At 40.1% G+C, this 26,535-nt stretch overlaps 1 protein-coding gene across 1 annotated transcript in view; it reads right to left on the bottom strand.

Annotated features, from left to right (window-relative positions):
* The window catches only part of LOC139720703 (cGMP-dependent protein kinase 1-like), a 56,140-nt gene extending 46,495 nt beyond the window's left edge, over nt 1-9,645 (bottom strand). Inside the window, exon 1 of the mRNA XM_071632057.1 lies at nt 9,041-9,645. Within this exon, the coding sequence (XP_071488158.1) occupies nt 9,041-9,645 (605 nt within the window). The remainder of the gene's footprint in view (nt 1-9,040) is intronic.
* Between the last annotated feature and the right edge of the window lie 16,890 nt (nt 9,646-26,535).

Here is a 26,535-nt window from a genome sequence, read left to right as displayed (position 1 = left end):
CACGTTCTCGTTACTACCGCCAATATTACGCGAGAAAACAGCTACCCACGCCATTCTCTACAGTGCCTGCTGGGTGCAAAAGAGTATTATCTGCGGCAGTCATTACGATATACACAGACAGACACACACATTCAGGTCATCAAATTTGCACATTTTACTCTTTGACGTTGTATTGTGTATGTACCTATGTATGTACTTCCTGACGTAGATTATTTTTACGGATGGCTTAACGAGATGAATCCATAGCTGGGTTACCCCCCCCCCCCCCCGTGTACGGCAAAACGATAACATCGGTTGTTGTGGACCGTGCTCTTGTTTTTGTTTTTAATGCATTTTTTCTACCATCATGGCATACAAGGCTGCTACTCGTCGACAGAAGCCATTGCTAAAGATGACAACGCGTATTTCCGTGGCTGAGATGGCGTCTTTGCCGCCTCTTGTTATCGCACTTTGTAATCAGACATATATCCTGCTTACTTTACTTTGTCTTCATACGTCCTTTAACGAAAATTATTCTCTCATATTAGATAATATCGACGACGAAGTGGGTTAAAAACATCTTGACTTTAACGCATCTATCTTTGAAGAAATCGACCGAGTAAGCATAAACATTTATCACTTTTATTTTCAGTCAAACTTGGCGCTTTCCTCTGCAAATATGATTTTAGACAAAACGAAAAAGAAAGAAACAGAAATGTGTGATATCCTCAGGTCTAGTCGTAGGCCCTGTACACCCACCATATCAGCTGGATCAGCTTTGAGCTAATGAACGCATATTGGCGCGAAAAGACATCGCTAGAGCAGTTAAATATCTTCTCCTCTGTGACGGGCGAGGAAATTTGACGAAAAAAAGACGCGATGACGGCAAGATGCGGGAGGTGAGGGATTAGAAATGTGGCGAGGCCAGCGAATATTCGTTCTGTATGCATCATCAGCCACTCCGAATGTCGCTGACTAACACGGTGTTAAAGTCTTTAACAAGGGATAAAAGCACACAATTTCAGTCCACCCGTCACTATTTCCTATGACTCCCTATAAACAAACAGGATCTAGGAGTGTGTGCGAACGTGTGTGTGTGGGTGCGTGTGCGCGCTTGCGTGTATGTACAACGTATGAACGAAGAGCTTCACTGCAAAAACCAAATATTGTATATCCACATCTATCAATTTGAGATATTTGGAAATAAAGCTGCTGAAAAACAAAAAAGAATAATTAAATTATAATTAGAATATGTTTGCTAATTTTGGTAATATCTTTAAAAACGATTTCTTGTTATGTAACAAGTGCAGTTTCATGCATCATAGGCATTTTATTTGCCTCTATTTGATGATGATCTTAGCGTAAAACTGAAAATGGCGTTTATCTGTTTTTGCATTTAAACACATCATATATATCTACATATTATGTATACACATGACTGGTGTTCCAAGAAAATTATTTGGAAAAACGCAGCGATACAGCCAGGAAATGAATAACAAGAAGCAAAAGCAAGAAAGATCATGTCTTAAAGTCAACAATTATAACATGAAAACCTATCTATAGCACAATGTCCAATCGTCATGACGACTTTTTTTTGACGTAGAGGATGGCTAATCATCTCTATCAACAGAGTATATAGGCTTATCTTTTTTTATTTCTTTTTCAGAAGTACAATGTGGCAGTCGTCATGACTACGAGGCTCTTGGGGGAAAGAAGATGATTGGCAGAAGGAAACCATCTCGTTTTCTCGTTATTTCTCTTCCAAGGCTGAGTTCGACTATTAATCTGCATTCAATTTGCCTCCAATCAAAGTCTGTCATTATTATCCGACAGTCCGGATGTAATATCTCGAACGCGAAGGGGAAATAGAAAAGACAGCCTGTTCAATATTGATTCGTGTAAGTTGCTGTTGCAGTCTTCATGCTGAAACTGTGTTTGTTTTCTATGTATGATCAGGATGCTGACGATGATCTGAGCGGCTACAACAGTTCTTGCTGAATCTCTGACGTATTTCACTACTTTCAATTTAATATATATATGTATATATATAGAAGTATATGAAACAAGTTTTATTTATAGCAATAAATACGGATGAACCTGCAGTCAACCGCGTGAACTTGTTTCATTACTTCTGTCTAAAGCTCTTCCTTTAAGGATATCGAGCACTCTTCATAGTAGGATAGAATCACCAAGTGTATATATATATATATATATATATATATATATATATATATAATAGTGAGACTCTTATAAAGCGCACATTTCTACCTAAAAAAGATAGTCAAGGCGCTATAGAACAGAGTACATATCGTGTCACGTTACAACAGTATCACAGAAAATAATAAGACAATAAACCAACAAACAATAGGCCTATATACGTACACATACTGTACATACAGGTATACAATATTGTCAATTCAAATTAAAGATATATGTCTTGATATTCTTTTTGAAACTATCAATGGAAGATGCTTTTCTAAGAGATTTTGGTAGGCCATTCCATAGTTTTGGGCCCATATTATATGAAAAAGCCCGATCCCCCCAATTATGCTTGATTCGAGGTACCTGTAATTTTATCGAGTTTGATGAACGGATATATATATATATATATATATATATAATATGAAAGAGAGGAGAGAGAGAGAGAGAGAGAGAGAGAACCCAAACAATCAGTAATGACAATAACATGCGTATTTTACCCTAATCCCTATAATTACTAGGGAAAAAAAATAACGCCTAATACATCTTTATAATCTCCGCAGTACTGCGGTGACAACTATTATATACCTGATATTGTTGCCGGCAAAACAAAATTCAGTACACGACACGCAAGGCATGAGTAAGTAGTTCACGTCTATATACTACTTGAATGTATTATGAATTATATATAAATATATTCATATATAATTTTGCAATTCAAGTTTGAGAAGTTTTACATCACAATATCATGTGATAGCATTAGGAAGCTTGATTTATGTAATTCTTTGTAAAATGATGTTACCAAACTATGGTTTACATTCTTTCGTAAATATCAATCCTTACTCTCTAATGAAGACTAGAATGTGCCTGCCAGGTTCCAGCACTATAATTATTATGGATTAATGGCTTATTATTAGTTTGCTATAAGCCAATATTTTCAACTTTCATAATGTATGTGACTTGTGTATGTACACGGTATGTAATATTATACAGGTAATTTTTCCTATTCATATTTCAAGACATTCAAATCTTAAAGGCAACCCACTATTCCAAAATTGAAAAGAGCTCACTCGGCTTAACCTAAAATGGCAGCGTCCCAGAAAACCCACACAGTTCAAATGAATAAGCAAACAAATTAACAAGACAAATATCACTAATTTTACACACTTATAGGAGATGGGTCACGTCATGTCGCTAGCTGACAAGGAGAAAAATAATCCTACAAGATTTCAAAAATGTTACTGTCACAGAGTTGGCTGAAAAAAAGGGCGTTTGAGTCTACCTTGCGGTGAACATCGACCGAAGATATGTGCCGCCATGGCACGATTCCATTTTCCATGCCATTAGCCAGCTTTGAGCCAAATCTTTTCGCTTGTTTCACCAAAAACAGCAACACCACCATACCTTATCAATATCGATGAATCAAGGAGATGTGTGATTTTGTTGTTCTTCCCACAATTCTTGATAATAGAGAGAAAACGCACACACACAAACACAAACAAAGTCCTGGTTTTTGCACAATACTTGCATGAAAATGTCATAATTTCCTTCTTCCTTTGGCCAATCTGATAACTATATAAGACAATCAAATTTCACCACGAAGTAAAAAAAAAATTCACGTTTTCGCGAGCACTTTCAAGATCTCTTTGTCATTACACTTATTCAATCATTTTCATTGTTAGATACATATCATATTCAGGTCATAACTTCCTATATGTTAATTACGTGAATGATATCCTTCAATATAGTTACGACAAATTCGTGAAGGTAGTTTAAGCCCATCACTTGAAAAGTTTGCCATAAGGTCTTTGTAAGTTTATAACGAATTCTATACGAGTAACTGAATGCAGTGAACCCGTAGACATTATCATCCAAAATGGAGATATCTTTTACTTAAGATGTTATAGTCATTCAAGTATTTCCAGACGAGGGGGGGGGGGGGTGGGGGGGGAAAGAAGGGGGCTCAAGTTACACTAGTTCGACTTTGCAGGTTTATACGGGGAGCTACGTGGAACAAAAATTGTTAGCATGTGTTATCACGATGCCATATAACGCTCACATCAGAAATATTGCGGAAATGAGGAGTATTGTTATATAAGGCACGCTCTGTTGAAGTATCAAAATATTATCTGACAATAATGGACACCTCCCCCAACCCCTTCCCTCCCATCCATCCCAACCAATCGTGATAAACACTCATCGACATTAAAGAAAATTGAGACTTAAGTGAAGTTCGACGAACCATTCATTCGTCTGTCCTCTTCGTATCGACACATCTAATTTACGTGCTGTTCCGCTCTGGTCACCATAAGGGGGTTTATAATTACGAACATGAAAGACGATATATACATTTTCAACACTTAATTTCTAAACTAGTCAATCTCATATAGTTTTGCATTAGTGTTTTTCTTGAGAAGGAATTCGTCTCCTCGTGTTATCACTGTGAGAGTAGCATCATGGAGCTACATTATCAGCTCCATGGTAGGATAGTACAGTGTTTGAAACTTGAATGATGTCTTACACTTACACCTAAAACTCCAGTGGGATTAATTTCAGAGCAAGGGATTTCAGTGGCTGACATCACAACCTCGCAGCAAGTAATTAAGTGTGGCTAGCCATTCACAATATCTAAAAATTTCCTTTGTCGTTTTTTGTGGTTTGATGCACTGCCCTTATCCAAAGGATCTTTAGTGTAATTCCGAACTTCGCTCATTACCAAATCAACAGGGCCTATTGACCTCGGCGTAGTTGTAAAACAAACAACGTTATGTGATAAGGGACACACAGATTTTAGACTATTCGCTGAAAAATAAAGGAGAAAAGACAGAGAAAACCCGACCTTTGTTCTTGTAAACGCATGGTGTATGGCATTACCGTCTAACAGCTATATGATGGGTTCCGGTCAATAATACGATAGAAATATGGCGAAATTTAATGCCAGGCTCCTCCATCACACACATACACACACTCACACACATACACACACGACACACTACACGAGCCAGTGTGTACCATGGCAGAGAAGCAGCGGGAGCTGTGAAGAGCTAATGAAGGCGTTTGTGTGTGTCGCTATGGTGATGGACAAATCGGTGCTATGCCGCGCATTAATACGCATCGCAATATAATAATGCACACTGGAGCAAGTGATAGAATGTACTCTGATCCTCTCGACGTATAGCTATGGTAGATGTGTAATCATTGTCATGATCACCCGCAGAGGCATCGCTTTCCCTTCCCCTGACAATGACTCGGTGTTCACTGTCAACTTGTGAATTCAATTAGGACGGGATATACTATTCCTTATCCTCTCATTTTCCTCTCTTTTTGATTCTGCCTTGTTTAATCACATACTTACAAGTGTATGCGCATTTTGTGACAGCGCCGCATCATAACTACGAGTGCGTGGGTATCATAACTGGACACACACAGTCAGAAAAATATGAGGAGCTAATATTATAACACAGTATCACGTTACGGCCCAGCCATTGGGCCGAAACAGGGAGGAAATATGAGTCGATATGCAAACAATATGCACTTCGCGTGTCGAATGTTCTCACATATCCACTCTCGAATGCTTGAATGATGATAGCGAACGACTAACGACGAACATTAGTTGCCTTTGCACCGCACCGCGGGCTATTTGCATGTTTAAGCGTTTACGTGTATACTTCGAAACAAAAAAACACCATAGGCTGTATATTATTCATAATTCCAGTGATTACATTGATGAATCACAAATCTATGGGATACGCTATCATATGAAATTTCAATCTTTACAAAAGAAAAATTACTAATACTGCTGAACTATTGATGTCCATATGCACCCCTAAAAAATAAAAGCAATAACAAACATCATCATCTTCATGAAGCTGTAAATATCATTATCATGCACATTATTTATAACAATGATATCTTCAACAACATGATCGACTAACATTTTGGTTTAAACAAGCTATTTGCTATCAAAAACGACTCAATTTATGTACAATGCACACATAGCACGTAGCACATTCATCATATTCGCATGATGGATGTAAATCTGTCAAGAAGAAATCACTGTTCTTTTGCTCAATATTTGAAGAGCCAATAAACACGGACTATCTCACTGTCTTTTCCTTTACTTCTTTGATCTTATGTCTTGCTTTTCTTTCGTTTTTCAAGCGACCTGTCTGGTAGTGACCTAGTTCAGTATGCATGTGACATTCAGTGTAATTGATTGTCGCATGAAATTTTGAAATAGGACAATCGTACACATATACCGGAGTAATAGATTTGCTTCGTGCATGTCGTTTCTGCGTGAAGTGAATTGCCAATGAGATCTATAGGTTACGATCTTCTAGGCTGAGGACGCATGGCATCAACAGCACAATGCTAAAGTACTGTGAACCCTGCTGAAGAAAATAATACGGGGATTTAAGAACGGAAGTAGACCAAGGAGGCAGTAGACTACAGCACCTCCAGAAGAAGACTAACTGGAGCTTAAAATGACGTGATAGGCACGTCCTAGAGTCCCGTCGGTCATGTTCTTGCTGAAAAAAGGGCAGAACGAGAATTCAAACAATTCAATCGAGGGGCGATCACACGAGATGTAGTAAACAATTAAGACCCTACTGAAAGGCACTAACGCACACACACTAAGAAACGTTTATCTCATCATAACGTCGACAAGGTTTGATCTCGTATTTGCACACGACATTTCCGCGCGGTTATCGTCGACATATCGGATTTCTGCAAATGTGGGCAGCTTGCTCGACTTGGCTGCTCCCTCCAGCGGAAAATGAAAATCGATCCCGAAAGAAAGGCTCTTCAGTGAAGCCATGTTAAAGACAGTACGTGTATATCACAACCATACTCTGCACTTGTCGTCAACAATGAGATTGGATGGGAACCCCTGGAATTATCTAGAAAGTCGCAGCTCCTTAGCCTCATTCCCCCCCCCTCCTCCTCTCTTTCTTTTTCAACTGTCGCGATAAAGCGAGAATTAATCGCTAGATGGCGAACATGTCGACGCTTCGTGCCTAATTAGTCACATCTACATCAGGCTTGGTGCATCGTCGCGATCATCGTACCACAACCACCCTGTAGGTTTTAGCAGGCCTTATTGGCCCGCGGGGAACATCCAGTCGTGCCGTTCAATCCGTAACGACCTGCGCTGCATTACTACGATTACACGATGGTTGTTTTTGTCGTCTGGTTGGTGTTGCTTGTTTTCTCCATGCACCATACTTGGCAGCATCATCGCCGCAGATGGGGCGAAATAACGAACACCATGAGAGCGATGGTTAACAACAATGTGTTATTGTATTCATGTCTCATTTTTGTTTCTGTTGCTTTTTTTTTGGGGGGGGGGAGGGAATTCATTCATAATTGACTGCTGTGACTTGAACAGATGTCTGAGACGAATTCACACAAAAGATACACTGTTGGAAGGCGTTCTATTGTAGTAACTAACTTTATATCAAGACCATAGGATGGGTCTGGAATTGGCTGTCAATAAATCGTATTGATGGCTCACCCCGCACTAATCTCGCAGTCCTTGTTGCTGCTTTGCTCTTCAATCAATAATGTTCTCGGTACAGAACAATCCGGTATGCCTCCTAGCATGGTTACTGATCAACACATGATCTCTCGTGGTGGTGACCCCATTGTATACTCCTCATAACTGTTTATCAAGCAACCGGACAGTGGCATTCAGAGGTTCGCGCTGCTAATCGAAAATAAAAACTGAAATTAAACTACGATTGCAAGCACTACTTGATACTATACATGGGACGACTTTTGATCATCCCTGGTAGTGAAATTGATTTACAAATTTCAAAATATTATCTCCCCCCCCCCCCCTCGTATCGAGTATAATTATGCGTTGGAAAGCAAGTGATCGGAAGATAATTTCATTCAAGTGCGCGTCCTCTTTTGCGGGGCGGACTTGCGGTCATTAACTTTGCAAACTTCATCGCCATACATGATGCTTTTTACCAACTGTTCGTAAAATTTCTCACACGCGCGCATACAATAGATGTCACAATGAGTAAAATCCCTCATTTATATAGAAATCCATTGTTCAAATAATTCCATATTTTTCATACTATCATTCCATAATTCCATTGTTAGATTTTCAAATAATTCGAAGGTAAACCGGATACAAAAGAAGTTCATAACCAAAAACAATTTCTCTTCTTTTTTTGCGCTGCACGACATGACTATTTCAAAGCAGTTGGTCCTAAATGCATATCCAAAATTTGAGCACGTCTCAATGAAATCGCTGTAGACTGTACGTCAACAACATACTCCACGTCACCACAGCAAATTCTGTCAATTCTTCTCGCACTTTTTGTCAGGAGAAAGATTGACTGTCTTCCTAAGAGTACTTACAGGTGTCGGATATGTTTTATGCGAGCGTATCTTTGAGTTTAAGTGTGAGTGTGTGTACGAAATAGGTTTTAGTCCTCAGGAATTATGATGGGGGAATTCCCTCATTTGAAAAAAAAAAAATGTTTTGTTTTGGTGAATCAGCTGTGTATAGGAGTGGCGATGAACTGATGTGATAAGTGCGCAATGAAAATATCATTCCAGACAGCAAAGACGCCGGACTTTCACATGGTACATCCTAACAAGTAAGTAGTAACAAAGTTGGTTGAAAATAGGTGGAAAAAAGAGTGATTCACAATTCTTGAAATGTAATGACCCATGGTTAATCATAAGCCATAGTCAATATGCCCCATCTTTGAATCGTTACAATATCTATCTGTTTGGATCTAGTTTAAATTCAGTCATGGGAAATAATGTGTGACAATAACCCTGGATCATGTCGGGATGAGTGACACTGAATGACTCAAAAGTAATGGTGTTAACGAAAACTTACACTGCGTCCTTCGGAAACCTCTTCAACTGCAGATCGTCGCTGCCGGCCGAGATGTTGGCTTGCATACCACTTTCACCAGACACACCCTGCTTCTTGTTTCTCTTGTTTTCCTGAACGATGGGCAGTGGGCCGCCACGACCACCCTGTCCGTTGGAGGTACCAGCAGCAGCCTCATCGCTGCTTTTGCGGCTCAGGACCGCCCTCAATTTGTGCACCTCTTCGCGTACCCGGAGCAGCTCTTCGTCTCGCTGGTCGAGCATCGCCTGCCGCAGAGTCAGTTCGTCCATACATTCTTTCAGTTGCTTTTGGGTGTCTTCGAGCTGGGCCCGAAGCTTCATCACCTCGGAAGAGTCGCTCTTGTGCTTGTGATTCGAACTCGAGTTGTTGTTCTGGAGGCCCACCCCACTAGCCACGGCGCCGCCGCCTCCTCCTCCTCCCCCGCCGACGCCGCCGCCGCCGCCGGGTCCCGTGCGAGCCTGCTTGCTGTGCAGGCCCGCGCCATTTCCCATGTCGTTTGCTCCTTCTGTAGGCTGTTGTGCTGTTTGCTGCTGTGCCGTGGCGGCTTTACCCTCCCCGCCACCGCCGCGTCGTAGTCCGAAAGGCATCGTGATTACGCGCGCGGTTTTATTGCATACATGAAAAACCAAGGGGCAAAAAAATACCTTACTACGTCACGGCGTGCACGAGATAACGTGGTTGATTCTGTCAATAGTGTGCGTGCGCAATGTGTATGCACATAGTAAGAGGTCGGAGTCCGTTCAATGAAATATTCTCCACAACGTTCCTTGGCAACGCATCAATTTTCTCCACGTGCTTTTGAACTTCCCTTCCAATGTTAGAGCAGCTATGCAATATGACAGTGATGATTCAAGAAAAGTCCGACATTTACCCGGTCATCAGTTATCACAATGCCATCGACGTAGAATGCATCCGGAGCAAAACTACAGACACGAGTGTTCCAGGAAATATAACAGTCATCGGCGTCTAAGTATTCGACAAATATCAGTATAAACACAGTTTGTAGTGTTGACTCAAAATCACCATAATGATGTCAATTTCAATCTCTAATCATGCGTCCAAGCTTCTCTGAGACGGTCGTAGTGACTTTCTGTTGGTCACGCGAGCTGGCGAATAGAATCCTGCAAAAGGGAAGACAATAACACTACAAAAAGTTAGTATTGAAACACACTTTAGTTACACGTACAAATATGAAGAGTTTTGATTGCAAAACGGGATGTGTCATTCTTAAAACATTTTAAAGGGATTGTATAGTTCTGGTTGAGACCTAATTTCAGGTTTCTACCATTTTTTTTTGGTGAGATAATGAGAAACCTCTTATGAAATATGAAAGAGCATGTCATTCTATGAGGAATTCAACGTTTATTTGATGAAAATTGGTTTTGAAATGGCTGAGATATCCAAAAAAGAGCAATTCTAATAAAGTGTGGGACCCATACTTTATCGCGATCGCTTTGTTTTACTTTGTTTTGGATGTTTCAGTCATTCCCAACCCAATTTTCTTCAAACAAACTTTGAATTCCTCTTAAAATGGTATGCTCTGTACTATTTATAAGTGGTTTCTTGGTATCTCGCAAAAATTTAAAAGCCCAATTTTCATCTCCACCAATACTGTACCATTCCTTTAAAGTAAGTCCATCATCAGATAGAGCAAAATAAAACCTTTCCAGTGATACCTCACATGTTACAGAGCAAGGAATATTCTTGAAGTTACGGTTAAAAATGTCCCATATTTTCTTATCATTTTCTTTATTTCTTTAGCAGCTCTAATCGCAAATGTCTCAAATTAATACGAATCGGGTTGACTCGTTTTTTTCGATCAAACTTTTCATATACAAACGCATAACATAATAATTATAATTCTTAGATGTAATATGTTTGTATATGAAAGTATACACATATATCAACAAATAAAATGTATAGACCCTATATGCATATACATTGAATGAATCATTTATCTGTTTATCTACGCATATAGATATTACAAACATTTATTCAATATTTGTAGTAACGGTATCCCAACTCCCTGCTAAAACAAAACAACGAAAAAATTCTCAAAACTCCCATCTGGCTTGATATTCATAATAATATGAACTGCTCACGATACAACCGGGCCTGAAACACTATACAGGTACATAAACAGGTGGATGTGGTTAATCACAGGGGGTCATCCCACAAGACCGACACCCACGAGTCACACAACCCACGAGTTCGACATTGAAAACAGGTCCATGAGGCATGCAGCTCACGAGTCATACAGCCCATGGAGTTCGACATTGAAAACAGGTCCATGAGTCATACAGCCCATGATTTCGACACGAGGCAAATAAGGCCCATGAGTTCGACACGAGGTAAAAACAGCCCACGAGTTCGATAGATAGATACGCGGGTTCGACAGATACAACACCGGGCTTAATGTGTCGGTCTCATGGGCTGTATGACTCGTGAGCTGTGTAACTCATGGGCTGTATCACTCATGAGCTGTATGTCTCGTGGGTGTCGGTCTCGTGACGTGCACCCAATCACAGCAATGCAAGGTTTCATGGACCTCCTGAGTCTGCTATCTGTTTCAAGCAGATGGACATTGCGATGACATCAGTCACTGCGTCACAATATCACTGTTGATAGTCGTCTGGTTGCCATTTTGACTTCAATTACTGCAAACTTATGCTGATTGAGAATTCACCTGAAAGCGGGCCCTGCGGGACACATGGCGGTAAAATGTATACAATGACCATTACATTCTCAAACTTTCTCAAAATACTGTTATCACAACAAAATAGATTCGCATGCATATTTCATGGTTTATCGGAACGGCGTGGTTTCTTTGCACTGGGAAATAGCCTGAAGACAGACGCTTTCTCGACGTGTGTTAGCCATCACGTCCTGGGGCAACTTTGCTGCAGAATTATTAATGATCGTGTCCGCAATAAAATTGCCAAGCCGCTACGCAAACATCATTAGACAAAGATTACACAAATTTGTTGTAATTCATCAATTCTGTACACTTTAACACATACAGAGACACACATACACATTCACACACACATATACACACACACATACGCACACACACACACACACACACACGCACACACAAGAAGAAATACATAAGTTATACTAATTTGAGACAAAACATGAACTTTATCTCCTAAAATGTGCTGCTATTGTAAGAGTCACGCAATAGGGCCGTGTAATAGCGTTTTTGAGGCTTGTGATTAATCTGCCACAAAGAAACCTTAACCAGCGGCGTATGACTAAACACGGATTCAAGTGGAAGATCAACATACATCATATACATTTTATGTTATGATTTATGAAGTACTATCAGTGACTCATGAAGATGGCAGATAGAACATCAAACCACAAACATGTGGTGTCTTCGACTTCATGGGTTCATCTAGTCCACAGATTCGCAATTCTCGACAACCCACTTAATGATATTTTCCGCGCCCCTGTGTAAATAAGTTTGAGAACGGAGTCATGATAACGTGCACCGACAGGATGCGTTGGCAGAAAGACACACAATAACAGTTTCAACCTGAAAGAGACAGAATCCACATACCACGAACCGGAAGAAATGTTTATAATCCCAGTACTCTGTCTCAATTTGTACAAATCTCCAAAAGTGTTAATGAGTTATAGATTTTTACCACTTGTTTTAAATTTCACTTTCGATCCGAAGATGCAATTCATACACCAAAGTGAATTGTAAAGTATAGTCATTTTAGTTAGCAACGCCGCTCATTCTGTGTTCGTGCCGTTCGGAACAATTTCTTTGGCACAAATGAATCAGACATTTTGCCTGCCATTTTGCACTGAAACGTGACCACGGACCATTAAAGTTTAAGAACTGTATTATTGAAGTCACTGACCAACACAAAACATGACACCGTGCGAATTGGAATCGATCAATAAACAGAGCAATATCGATCAGCAAGAACAAAAATGTGCGCTTGCACACACACACACACACACACACACACACGCACACACACACACACACACATACACACACATACACACACACACACACACAAACTCACATGCACACTCAATTCACATCACTGCGATTTTATCACTGGACTGGTCGACCTCGGAAGGACCGTCTCAGCGAGATACAAGAATGAAAAAAAAAAAACTCATTAAAGCAAAGGGCGACCACAATATATATGTTAACAAAAGGTTCCCCATCGTCAATGGAAATAAAAAAGAAAAGAAAAAAAAGAGGAAGAACAATCTGCGGTCGTTATTGCAAGGCAACACTCATTGAACGTCGACGTGAGATGTGGAGCAATTACAGCTTTCTAATTATACCGAATAAAGACGCGGCAAATTACCCGAGGCCGCTAACCCGTGCTCTAGGAAAGAAGAAAACGGTGACAATCAAGAGATAGGTGAACAAAAAGAAAGAAAGAAAGAAAGAAAACATTCACATTATTTCTAGAGAGCTTATGCCAGTTTCATCAATTTCCGTGTCCGATTTTGTTTTTTGTTTGTTTGTTTGTTTGTTTGTTTTTCTGTATTTCATGTTACCCGTTCCGTTTCCACTTGTTATTTCAATTTTGTTCTTCCGTTGATTCTCTCACTCTGGATTCTTCCCTACTGTCCTTGTGGGAGTTTTTTTCTTTTTAATTTCAATTTTGTGTCAATCTTTCATCCGCTTTGATATTGACATATTTTTTCCGTCTCTTTCTGGAACCAGTTCATCCTTCATTCAAAGTCTAAGTCTAGAGCTCGCATCTTGCTTTAATCGCAAAGTTATAATTGCGTGATAACAAAGGCCCCGCATGAGACGCAGACTGTACAAATCTCATGTTTGATTCAAGGATTCTGATTGATAAGAACCTCGTTGCGGTATGTTTACTGAAAACACGGAGATAAAGGAGTGTATGTCTCTTGACATACGAGTACTTGGACCAGTCATTATGCGGCGACACTGATATGGTATTTGCATTATCGATCTATTGTTTTAAATGTACGTAAGGACTGAAATAATGCGCTTGAAACATGTCTAAGAAACTTAGCTTCATTAGCCGAGGAGTATACACGTATAAATCTGTTCGCAACTGGTGCATTGCAGACTTTTTACCGTTACCATAATGTTCTATATTACAGTAAACATAGTGAGATTTGAATATACACTGAATTTTATTTCGTGGTTCGCGGTGTGCGTGCAGAGATGTGTGTGTTCATGTGCGTTGTATGTGTGTGAGTGTGTGAGTGTGTGAGTGTGCGTGTGTGTGTGTGTGTGTGTGTGTGTGTGTGTGTGTGTGTGTGTGTGTGATGTTATGAAGTATTGTAGGATATGTAAAGAAGAAGAAAATAAGATAGCGATTAAAAGAGGAACAGTTGGAATGCATTTGTCAAAGTGGGAATATAACATGATGCATGCCGAGGATGAGATGTGATTTTCTTTTTCTGTCTTGATTTTGCCGTATCTACGAGATATTGTCACATCGTTGTCTTTTTTTCCTCTCTATTGCTTCTTCCAATTCCACATCACTTCCACATTATGATTAGGATGTATTCTATTGTACGAGAGAAAAAATGGCAATTTACACGTCAGTCAGGGTTATTCAATTGTGAATAAAACCTGAAACCTGAAACCTGAGAGCTGAAGGCATAGAACCGTTTTTTCTTCTTTTTTTTTTTTGGGGGGGGGGGGGGTGCATGTTGGCGTAAGTGTGTGGTGTGTGTGTGTGTGAATGTGCGTGTGTGTTTGTTGCAAATGGCCTCGATTTCCTTTTTTTTCAGAAGCAATGGAATATGCCCCGTTTGTTTTGAGCAAACTGTCTATCATGTCCCCGTTTTGCGGGCATTTTTTTGTTTGCGAGAATATTCAATTATGTGTGTTCAAAAAAAAAGCGGATTTCGTTTCCTTGGTTAAAAGGGTTACAATGTAAGATTGACATTATTTTGTACAATGTGGTGTATAATGCAGTTTGTCTTTGTATAATGTTTTGTTTTTGTTTCTGTGAAAAATAATTTTTGTGATATGAAAATGAACAAAATTCGAATAAAGAATTAAAAAAAAAGTGTGTGTGCATGTGAAAAAAAAGTTTATAAGCATCGATGTCATAATAAACCCACAATGCGGTCGTAGAATACAAGCGTTAAAGTTATTGTACTCGGTATGACTACTGTATATCTATATTTATCTACGTGTATCTATCTATCTATCTATCTATCTATCTATCTGTCTATCTATCTATCCATTTATCTATCTATACCAATATACATAAATATGGGATTGTTTATACAAATTCAGTATAGATCAAATTACAAACGATTGTTATACAAATATTGACTGATAACACTTTTTGCACTAAGCAGGCGTCCCAAAATACACCTCATTATGGCGTGTATTATCAAGGTTAGAGTGATGGCTCTTTTGACGATGATAATTATATTCACAATTCCTACTCTCGAATGAATAAGCATTAACCTAAATGCTGAAATGTGACAGAAGCGAATGGATGAGCTTGTCGCGGCAACATTGGAATAGTTCTATAATTAACGCTGGTACGTGATTGGGCCTCAATTGCACGGCCAAGTACAACAAGCACGTAGAAATGTGGATATCAACACCAAGTTTGTACTTGACACTTTGGCCGGCCACTACTATTAGGCGTAACTTCAACGGTAACATTTACTATAGTAGTAGCTAAGTTTTCCAGAGATGCGTTGCCTAGCAACGGTGGGTTGGCACGGAGGCTTGGGAACGAGAGTCGCCTGTGAGTACTGTGGTACAGTGGATACGTCTTCGAACATGGCCATGAGGACATCCTCAGTTCGAACGCTGTCTGATGCTTATATCATTTATTGCATGAGCTGTTTCGTTCATATACAAAATATACTGCCCCTATCATGCCATGCGTGGAAAAAAAAATCATGTGGTACTACTAGTAAACGTATTAAGGACTGGTACATCTTTCTGAAAATACCATCCTTGGAGGAGCTACGCAGGCAAATTACGGTCACATTCTTACTTCTATTTAAATGATGTGTTCCACCTCAATGATTATAATCATCACACTGAAGCATCTGCAGTAGAAGTATCATAGTTAGTAGTAGTAAGAGAAGTAAAGCAGCAAAAGAAGTAGAAGTCGCAGTGGCAGTATTAGCAAAAGCATTATAATCATCATCCCCTATTTAGATGATTTCAAGTACTGCTGACTGTAATTATGAGGAAGGTGTGCTTGTTTGATCACAACGCTTTGAAAGGGACAAAGGCTTGATTATCATTGGGAATTCCAGTCACTGCATATCCACACTTAGCAGATGGTGAGGCAGATCAAGTCGTCGGACACGGCTTTTTAGTTTTGGGACTAGATTCTCAGGACACACTGTCCTCGCACAAGAGGTCATCCTTATAATTATCAGTTTGAATATAGACACAGGAATCACCGTCTGTGACGCCTCACGCATCCTTCAACGCTTGCTGGCGCGCTATTTTGTCGGTCATTATTTCCAAGCATAAATTACCGCTTAATGATCGCGGTTGTATTCTCTGGTGAGGCGTTGCTTAGCAACGGTCTAAAGCAAGACAGAGGGGAACGAGTGCCTTTTCAGGAAGCTAACTAGGTACATTGCTGACAACGAAGGGAGTTTCTGCAAGCAGTGCATCTACATTTCCAATAATCCAATGTATCAATTTATGTCGTTTGAGGGATAGGATCGTGCGTCTTAATACACCACCAGGGCGCTGTGTGAGGCATTTTTGTAGCTTGGTCGATTTCATTACCGCTCTAGGCGTGAGAGTCAAGGTGTAAGCTAATGATTATCATATGGTTAAGTAAACATAACAGGATATAAGTGGAAGTTTTATCAAACTATCGCCATCTTTCCGCTCAGACGTTAAATACAAGAGTATTGACGAAAATGCGCCACCATCGGTAGGGATCCCGGCAACGCTATTCTTTCCTCAGCGCGAAAACATTAAGTTAAACGAGAGTTTTGAAGATAGCTGACATTCGCGTTTCGTCAGTGTACATGGATTACTTAATGACTCTACCGATAAAAGTTCTGTTTGAATTTCCCCACACTCCATTTCTTACTGCTTCGATTTCTTCAATAGATAGCTCAAATCCACATATCTACATGCGACATATCATAATCATGTGCTAGGTCGCCAGTATTGAGGAACATGACGGGAACTTTGATGCAAAGAATATCCGGGCAGAAATATCAAAGAGTCATTAGTTTTATAATTTTCCCTGATTTTTCCCGACTTTTCTTTCTCTCATTCTTTCTTTTTTTTTCTTTCTTTTTGGTTTTGTTTAAGATCGGGGAGGGGGGAGGGGCTTTCATGCTGAGAGAGTCAAATAGACGGACAGGGTGATTAAAACAAAGATTCAATAGCTATGAAGAAAGAGGTTGAAATCTTAATGAATAACATCTATCTTTCATACAAGTTTATATTTTTCATTATGTGACGAAAAACTCACATCGAATATTTGAGCGCCAGTATGTGTAGCATACTCTTTGATGAACAGCCAACACTATCTTCTCGGAATCTCATATAGGCCCTGTTTTTGCGGCCATAATTTCCTTTCTTCAAATGGAACATTGTTCGAGCGGTCATTTATCAAGTCTCCCCCATTGAATCCAATGTAGCGACAACACTGATTTCAGTTTCATCTGAAAGCACCTTCTTTCGGGCACGCAAAAGAAGAAAAAAAAAACAGTCTGCCCTAGAAAAAATACCAACAAATACCAACAAAATTAATCGAAGAGTAATAAAAAAGCTAAAATTATCAAAAAAAAAAACTTTGACTTTCCTGGCAGGGGTGTGTTTCTAGGTTGTTAATGTAACACATTATCATTACGTCACCGCCTTGTCTCGGTCAATAAAACTTTGAGATAAACAAAAACCAAACCTTCCTTAGATTATTTCAGGCGGAAATTGAAAATTAGACGTTCATCCCACTTTTGATTATATAGTATCATAATATGCTTTGATTTTGAGAGTTGAATATGAATGGATCTAAGTGGACGGTACACAGTAAACTACAGTATTTAAGCAAAGCCTGCCACACAATGACCGTAGATGGCGCAAACCCTAATTCGACATCGAGCAGAATCAATCTGTGAGTTAAAAGACTTGCAATGGAATGAGGGCATGTGGGATCTCTAAACTCAGGTCTCCAAACTTTTGTCTCTGATTGGTTGTTACAAGAGGTAAACATTTAGCGTTGTCACCTACTATAAGGCATCCTGAACAAAAATTCAAGTTCTCCATTTACTCATTCAGAACACTGTCGTTACTGAAACGCTTAGCTGATCTTCAAGAAGATCCTTGCGAGTAAACTATTCTGCTGCTGAGCTCTTTGGTCAACTGACCAAAAATGGGAATCACGCCCTCTACACCTGGGGACACACAGCCGAACCCCAGTAATTTCAATAGTTAATAATAATGTCAGGCATTTTTACATCGTTAAATTCAATTCCACCCATATTTTCAACAAGTACAAGATCTCCAGTTAATTTTGTTCGAGGTATATCAGAAAATGAGAAACATTCACGTACAGTCACCAACTGATAAACCTATTGATGTGTCTACACAATACTCTATCTAGAATAAACCATTCAGCCAGCATATATTAGCATCATTTTTCTTTTTCATGTTAAGACATGAAATTACAAAGAACAAACTTCAGGATTTGAAAAGGATATACAAATGCTCCGCAACAAATTGCAAACGACTCGAAATGCAAAATAATACAGATATAAAACACAATAAGAGAGACAAAGACGGGGGGGGGGAGGGAAGCTTGTGGAACACACACTGACATGTACGTATATGGAGGAATAAGACAAATTTTTACCATGGTTTTTCGTGCATTCCTGATATACTAAGAGCGATAGTTGATAAAATTAACTACAATAATATAACCATGTAGTTATGTATGTTTAGAAATGAGTTACTCTAAAGGATATAAAAAAACACGAGAAACTCCTCTTTTTTTCTCCAACCAAAGCGGGGATTTCGAAATTCTGCTTGTATAATCTCAATTACTGCTAGTTTGTTTCAAACCCTTGACAATTCTGAAACTTCATATTCACGATAGCTGACATAATCTAATACAAGAATTAAATAACAATATTATCCTTGACTATTGGGTCGAATACTAAAAGTGGGCAAAATCGTCTTTACTCTATTTTTGAGGGGGGAACGAGTGTGTAACTTTTGTGGCTTTCGCAACTTTCGGTGAAAGTCACATCTGGAATACTCTGAATATCAATGAACCGTTAGTAGTCCCGCCCTCCACTGCTCGTCTTTGCCCCTTTCTCGCTTTCTCAAAACGGCAGTGATCGATAAATTATTCATTATTCGAGTATCATTAAGTAGAGAGGTTATCACGGTACGCTACCAACGTGGATACGGCCTGGAGATCGACCATCCGCGACACTCGGAGAAGGGTCTTCGACTCGATCAGATTATGCAACGATTCTCTCAGCTTAACCATTTCACCACCACCGGAATTGTTACCAGAACATCAGTTAGTGGCTACTAACAGGCTATACTGCTCATGATCACATAATTTAGGAAACGACGAATTCACACAATATTGACGTTGGGTATAGTGAGAAGCTATATAACACCTAGACAAAAAGAAGAAAGAAAAAAATCCGTCTATTCAGAGGTGTTATCATTTTTTTCCTCACTTTTCGGCTCTCCTTCGTAGAGGATTCCGTGAGGCCAGACGTAGTCTCCGCGGAAAATATTCCCGACGACAAGATACAGACCGATCTTTTGGTCAATATTATCAGCATACTTGCTTGCCACGTTTACATCTTTCCGTAACGGCACAAAATCACTTCTGCAATGAATGGCTCAACAACATTGCTCATTCACTATTGCCAACACAGGTTGCCGTCAGAATGGGCCCTGCCTAGAACATGCATGGTACGCATAATCCTTGCCACCCAAATGTGAAATTGCAGGATGCAGTTGAGGTTATCACAAGTAATCGTGATAACAGATGCTTCAGATTAAAAAAAAAAGAAAGAGAAATTAAGAAAATGTGAGATGGAGCATGTGGTGAATTTGTCACGCGAAAGAAAACAGTGATGATTATCATGATGCAAGACCTCCGACGCTTTCAAATTGCACAGATATACCGACTCAGTAGGCCTACATACCTGCGCATTCCAAGGTTTATATCCGTACTCTAAGTGAGACAGCGTTACCCTCTGACGAAGAAGAAAATCCAGTTATGATCGAAGCACGATACACTTTTGACAACGACAACGCTGGAAGATGGTTGCGAATAAAATGCAAACCTCGACACAAAGCACATAAAGGTGCATGGATGAAGGATATGTACCGCATGAGACGGCATTACAAATTAAATCGTGCACGTGTGAATATGCGTGTATGTATGTGTGTGCGTGCGTGCGTGCGTGTAAAAGTGTGTTTTGGCAGGGAGCTCACCTCCCTGGTTTTGGCAGTGATGATGCAGAAGTCGCAGAGACTTCAAAAACCTCGTGGTAGCCCCGCGTCTCCTACCGTGTTTTCGACACGCCCTCTTGCCACACCTGACGTCATTGCCTGAGAACTGGTACTCGACTTTCAGTGGGTCGTCGGGAATGCCCTCGTAATCTCCGATTCCCGATCCCATCACAGCACAATCACTGGACAGTTTTCGATTTACTTTGATTGATCTCTTGTTGTTTGGTGTTTTTTCCTTCCTGTTACGAAATCTGATCGAAATTAGGTTTCAAATAATCTGCAGACATGAACTATTAATACTGAAAGCCATAATGGCAACAGTAGTGGTAAATCGCGTCGATGATCTAGCATACAGATTACACGTATTCCACACTTCAGGCTGACTTTCCTGGTTGTGCTCACTTTTTTTTTTCTTCTTCCATAGTCCTCTCTTGATGCTTCGACGGAGCTTCGCTTCGGCTAAAACAAGTTTTCAGGAACTTAACATGCAAAACTATATGGTCGGTGTAACAAGGACTTTGTCGAAACCAGATGAGATCTTTGTTGTGGCATTTCGCCCATAATAATCACTCAACTAGATACACACGTGATGACTGGGCAACAGTGGTACAGGACAATAAAAACCGTGACGTCATGTCTTCGAATAAAGAGCTTTTCTGCCACTCTCGTGAGCCTGGATTCATAAAAGGTATAGAGGTTACGTCAGTTTGCAAGGCAACAACAAGTAATCTTAAGATAATCGTTAAGACAGCGCGCAAAAGAACGTACGCAATTTCATGTGACTAAACCATGATAACAGTTGAAGCCTGGTATTTATCAATTTCCGTAAAACTTTGGTGGAGATCTGTCTCATGTTCTGTGACGAAAAAAAAAAGATCATTGAAGTTTGCTTGATTTTCTTTTGAGGCTAAAAATAAGTATTTTTGATGTCTTGAGACTAAAGCAAAGATATATTTCTTTTAACTTAATGATTACCTCTACCAATAAACACTTCATAGTCGCCATGTTGACAAGACAGTTCATGTGTGTAATGAGTCCCGTTAAACATGGTGACAGCCGTAACAAATTGAGATAATGATTGATGCAATTTTCTCTATTCTTTCAATTTCTTTGGCTCTAGTATGGGGTTGGGTAACCACTGCAACATAAATAATGGTATAGCTTTGACGAATACTCCAATACAGCTAGTTTCAAACACAATATAGAATGTCTACATAGTCGGACGGTAATGGTACAAGAGAATTGTAGCCTTTAGGGCATGTTAAGCAGACGACTTCCCCTGTTATCTTTTGTACAACTATTTGCTCATTTGTAATGTCAAGAAGAGCAACGTGTTGTTCTCTGTTTTTGGCGGGTCAATAGAAGATAAAATCTAGGAAACTACATTCCGCAGGATATTGATTCAGACAATACGTAACCCCAGTCCGAGTCATCCATGCAATGTGTTATACCACGACATAAATCCCTATACCGTCCCCATCCCTACCCCCAAGAGAAGGGACAAAATATAATACTGAGTAATAACCTGGCTCATGGATCCTTCTCTTTGGAAATGTCCCTCAACGTGTATCGAAGTAAATTGAAAACAAATATACGCCCTCTAGATATGTTTGATTGTTATTTTTCCAAGAATAGACGTCGCACGGTTCGTTAACTACTATTTTCTTGTCACAGTTATCACTTTACTTCCAGCAGATTGGAGAAATAATGCACATGATTAAACTTTTACTATAACATACATATTATAACGTATGTTTCTTCCTCCCATAAACGTCAAATGAGGGAACAAAGAAGCGATGAGACATATACCGACTCTGATGAGACTGATTAATCGCAAAGTATTTCATAAACAAAAGTAGATTTAATGCGCGTTGTACCAAAGTGGATTTAATATCCTGCTAAGGGAACATCTGACTGACTTGATCCCGTTCCTATCCTCGACACTACGAGAAATATGTTGCACCTTGGTATATTGGTTTGACGATTCCTTAAAGAAAAATGAACAGGCGTGATGATCGTTATCATGTAACGTACTGGACATCAGTGAAATGAGTAAAACAGTGAATCCAAATTTCAACCAACTTGAATATCAAAACAAGTCGATTTCATTTTCTTTTAGTGTTCAGGCCGGTTTGACATCATAATGTCCACTGATGGGCAAGAAACGTATTGATGACTTTGTTGAATGGTATTGAAAATATCTAATTCGTAATCGTGCTTCTACACTTGTCAGAAAAAAATGTCTACAGTATAAGCTCTGGTATTGTTTCAGTCGAGGGCATTGCTGTCATAGATTTCGCATGTGCTGATATTACGCCCAGTGATGACCAGGAGTGTACGGGTTTGGCCCATATAAGATTCGTAGATATCTCTCTGCATTCACACGAACGGGATTCGCTTACACATACAGGTGCCGAAAGTCGCTGGTATACCAGCTTGTCCTGTGGGGACCTTCTGGGATAATATCACGTTCCTTCGTGAAAACGTCATAATGATAACTCAATAATCAGGTGGCAATGGCGTGATTGTCATGTAGCATTGGTATGTGAAAATTGTAGGGTTTCGAATGAGAAAAGAAAATTCTCCGTTGTTCTTCATGTCAATTTCCTTGGTAAAGACATAATATATTCAGTTCAGTCATGGCGCTTTCTCCATTAATTTGTTTTATCAATTCCAGGGGACTGGTCGACGCTTAGACATCATAATCAAATCAATCCCAATGTAGAATACGGTACCTAGACATGTATGCACATCAATTCATTCATGGTTTCATCACTCAACGACTTGTATCAATCCCGTTTGACACATTTACCCAAATCGCATATTCAACAAGCACGTGATTGAGCGGAAAATTATTCATGGGTTGCAATAATGCATTAATGCATTGGGTTGTTCAACATACATAATCTCATCTGTTTTCATCTGTATACCATGCTTTTACTCTCCATAAGGGCATAGATTCTTCGTCTGAAAAGGCTACTTTCGAGCTCGAATGTTTGTATGGTACTATTATATGGTATACTACCCCAATATGGAAGCAATGAATATTGCATTCATCGTTTGTATTTGTGTATCTATCAGTATAATCTGTGTGTGCGATATCTCTAAATGTGTACTGCCGAGTTCTACTCGACCTCGGACCAGCATTACGTGGACACTCGGACGTGATGCAACGCTTCGCGGCGTTTACAATAGTATATTACTTCGAAATCCTGAGTGACGCGGACTGCGTCATGGACAGGGCATGTCTGATATGAAGTATGATTAACAATAAACAGAAACACATACAAACGAAAGACACACAAACACGAAAATGTCATATCTAACTCATGGAACATATTGGATCAAGCCGCAAAACCTGAACCAACGGAATACACAGCTTTTACGACATATTCAGCGTTTCTGCTCCGCATTTCCGATGCTGGTCAACCACATGGCTGACAGATAAAATTTGTGAGGAGATTAAATCAGAGCTCACAAAATTACGAGGCCTACTATGCCTCGATACGAACTGACCTCACTTCCTTATATGAAGATGTGCTTCCGGTGTTTGATTAAGGTATTTGTTACCCGATCTTGTCATGTTGCCGTGGGGTGATTTGATCTGGAAACTGCCAGTTAGTGCCACTGAAGGGACTCCTCCACTCCTATATGCAAGTTACCTTGCATAAAAAAACCCCGTGTATGTTAAAGAACCAAATAGAGCAGTAAAAGCCATGTTGAAACCCAACGCAGACCGATTTTACGACATACCACTTTTTTAGACGTTTCTAAACAAAGCTTTTTGTTAGCCAGTCAGATAGCGAGTCACTCCGATCCGAGGCCGCCAAGGCGCATCCGACGAGGAGAGAAGTCGTTGCTGCATTGCACTTTTGCACTTAAGTTTGATATAGAAATTTAATTTCTATATCAAACTTATCCTGATTTGGAAAATAGGACATTTAGTTTACTATTTATTATTTCAAGTATGAATTCAAGCACAGTATTTTCGGCCCGGACATTATACGGCGTACGAGAATTTAATGGGTGTGCGTAATACAAAGTTGCACGAAGTTCTGCATGACGGTTGTGGTCATGATTCACGCCGTGAGTTTGTTTGTTATAGGTTACACTAACAGCGTTCCCAGAAAAAGCTCTCATCAGTAAGGCAATTGGTAAGGCACACATCGTCTTCAATCAAAGATGAGACAATCCCTCGAAATAGACAAAATAGAGACGGGTTGGGGGGGGGGGACAAGAGAAAGAGTGACCACCAAAGGTTACACTGACCTCTGTCTGATTAGTTCTCGGCTCGGGATTTAGTGTCCGGACGAGCTCTCTGGGAATCATTAAAATCACATCATGGCCAAAGATTCTGCTCCCCCGGCGGACCCCCGCGTCCTTTTCCGCAGTAATCTTCGTTTCTGACGAGCTGCATACCATCACTACGCAGAGTAGCATAGGAAACACTTCACTGTGCTGGGTGTTATTGTGAAGGTGGTGCAATATGCATGTAGCACATATGTAGCAACCAAATGACGAAGGAACTCCGACAAAATAGAATTAGTGTCACGAAAGAGTTCCACAGACGACAGCCTAAATCAATCTTTTGCACATTAAACATCTATAGTACCAATGGCCCTGAGATATAGATTGTATGTAAACATCTACCCACGATCTGCACCTAACAACCGGATATAAGTACTCGTATAAAGTACAGTGTCCATAAGAGTACAGGTGACATTGAGTACCGGACCTATGGTATACAAAGAGTCTATATAACATTCCCCACAGTGTTGTAACCTTCTCCCATTCTCTTGGTGTATTTTGCTGTTGTTTTGAAGTGATATATTCATGCACGCAAGCACCGTATTTGATATTTCAATGGTATTTCTTATAGGGCCTAGGTGGTGTACATGTCAATCACACTTTTTATTCCTTCACCTCTGTAGATACTTAATAGAAAGAGGCTTATATATTATGCGCGGTAACCGATTACACGCCATTTCAATTCAGCCATGTCATTTGGCGAGGCATACTGTAGTAGACAACCAGCGTAATCTCTTCCTACCTCCCCGGTCCAACCAGCGCATGAGAGAGAGGTGCAAAAGAAAGTAATAAGCCTATACAGAGGTCGTAAAGATTAGTACATGGTCCCTGTACCTCCTGCTCGTAATGACAGTTAAGTCGCTTGCTTACTTACGTCTTACCAATCCTGCTTACCTCCGTGCTGGATCTATGGAAATCTCTTGGAGGACACATTCTAATCTAGTTATGTAAACTAACAACGATAGGATCACATACCTTTGCAGCGTAGTGAATATGATCTTCGACTGCTGTGCGTTATATACGAGCTACACTCGTAAAGGTTCCCGCTAGCACTCGCGTCCGAGAATCCTTTACCCACCAGTTGGCTCCGAACCTGGGTATATCAGAGATGAAATGAAACAAGCGGTCTTTATTAGAACGGTTGACACCAACACATTGCAAAGCCAAAATGTGAGCTGAGAGTCGTTTGTTGCTGGTCGCACGATTAAACTCCTCGGCTACACCAGGCCCACTTCCGATCGCATGCCCAGCTCAAGGCTGCTAATCAATAGTCACGTGTTCTCCATGGAACATCGATTTGGAGAGAAAGCCGCGATTGTAAATGGTGGTGTAAGGGTGGCAACCCTCACCTACGTTGGTGTCCCTCCTCATAAGAATACGTGCACGTGTGCCTGGCAGGGTGGAGAGGGGAACGGAACACAGCGCGCGTGGACAAGATTTCGACATCGACCGCGACCTCCCATATCATGTCCACATCCTAGACTAGGCCGTAACCACAGAATTTAAGAACAATTCATATGAACCCCCCCCCCATCTCTATCATGTACCAATTAAATCTGAATCAATTAGCATTGTCAGTCACCACGATATTTTACCAAGGAGAAACAAGTACCTCCTATAATTGGTCTTCACCATGCAGAGAAGAATGTAAGTCTTGATAAAAATGGGCGTGGCAACTTCGAGATCTTGCCTCGTTTGGCTGCTGCGAATT

This window comes from Diadema antillarum, unplaced genomic scaffold (genome assembly GCF_040938485.1).
Source record: "Diadema antillarum isolate AM-2024a unplaced genomic scaffold, OU_Dant_1.0 scf00000132, whole genome shotgun sequence".
NCBI lineage: Eukaryota > Metazoa > Echinodermata > Echinoidea > Diadematoida > Diadematidae > Diadema > Diadema antillarum.
This window is presented reverse-complemented; position numbering and strand designations above follow the sequence as displayed.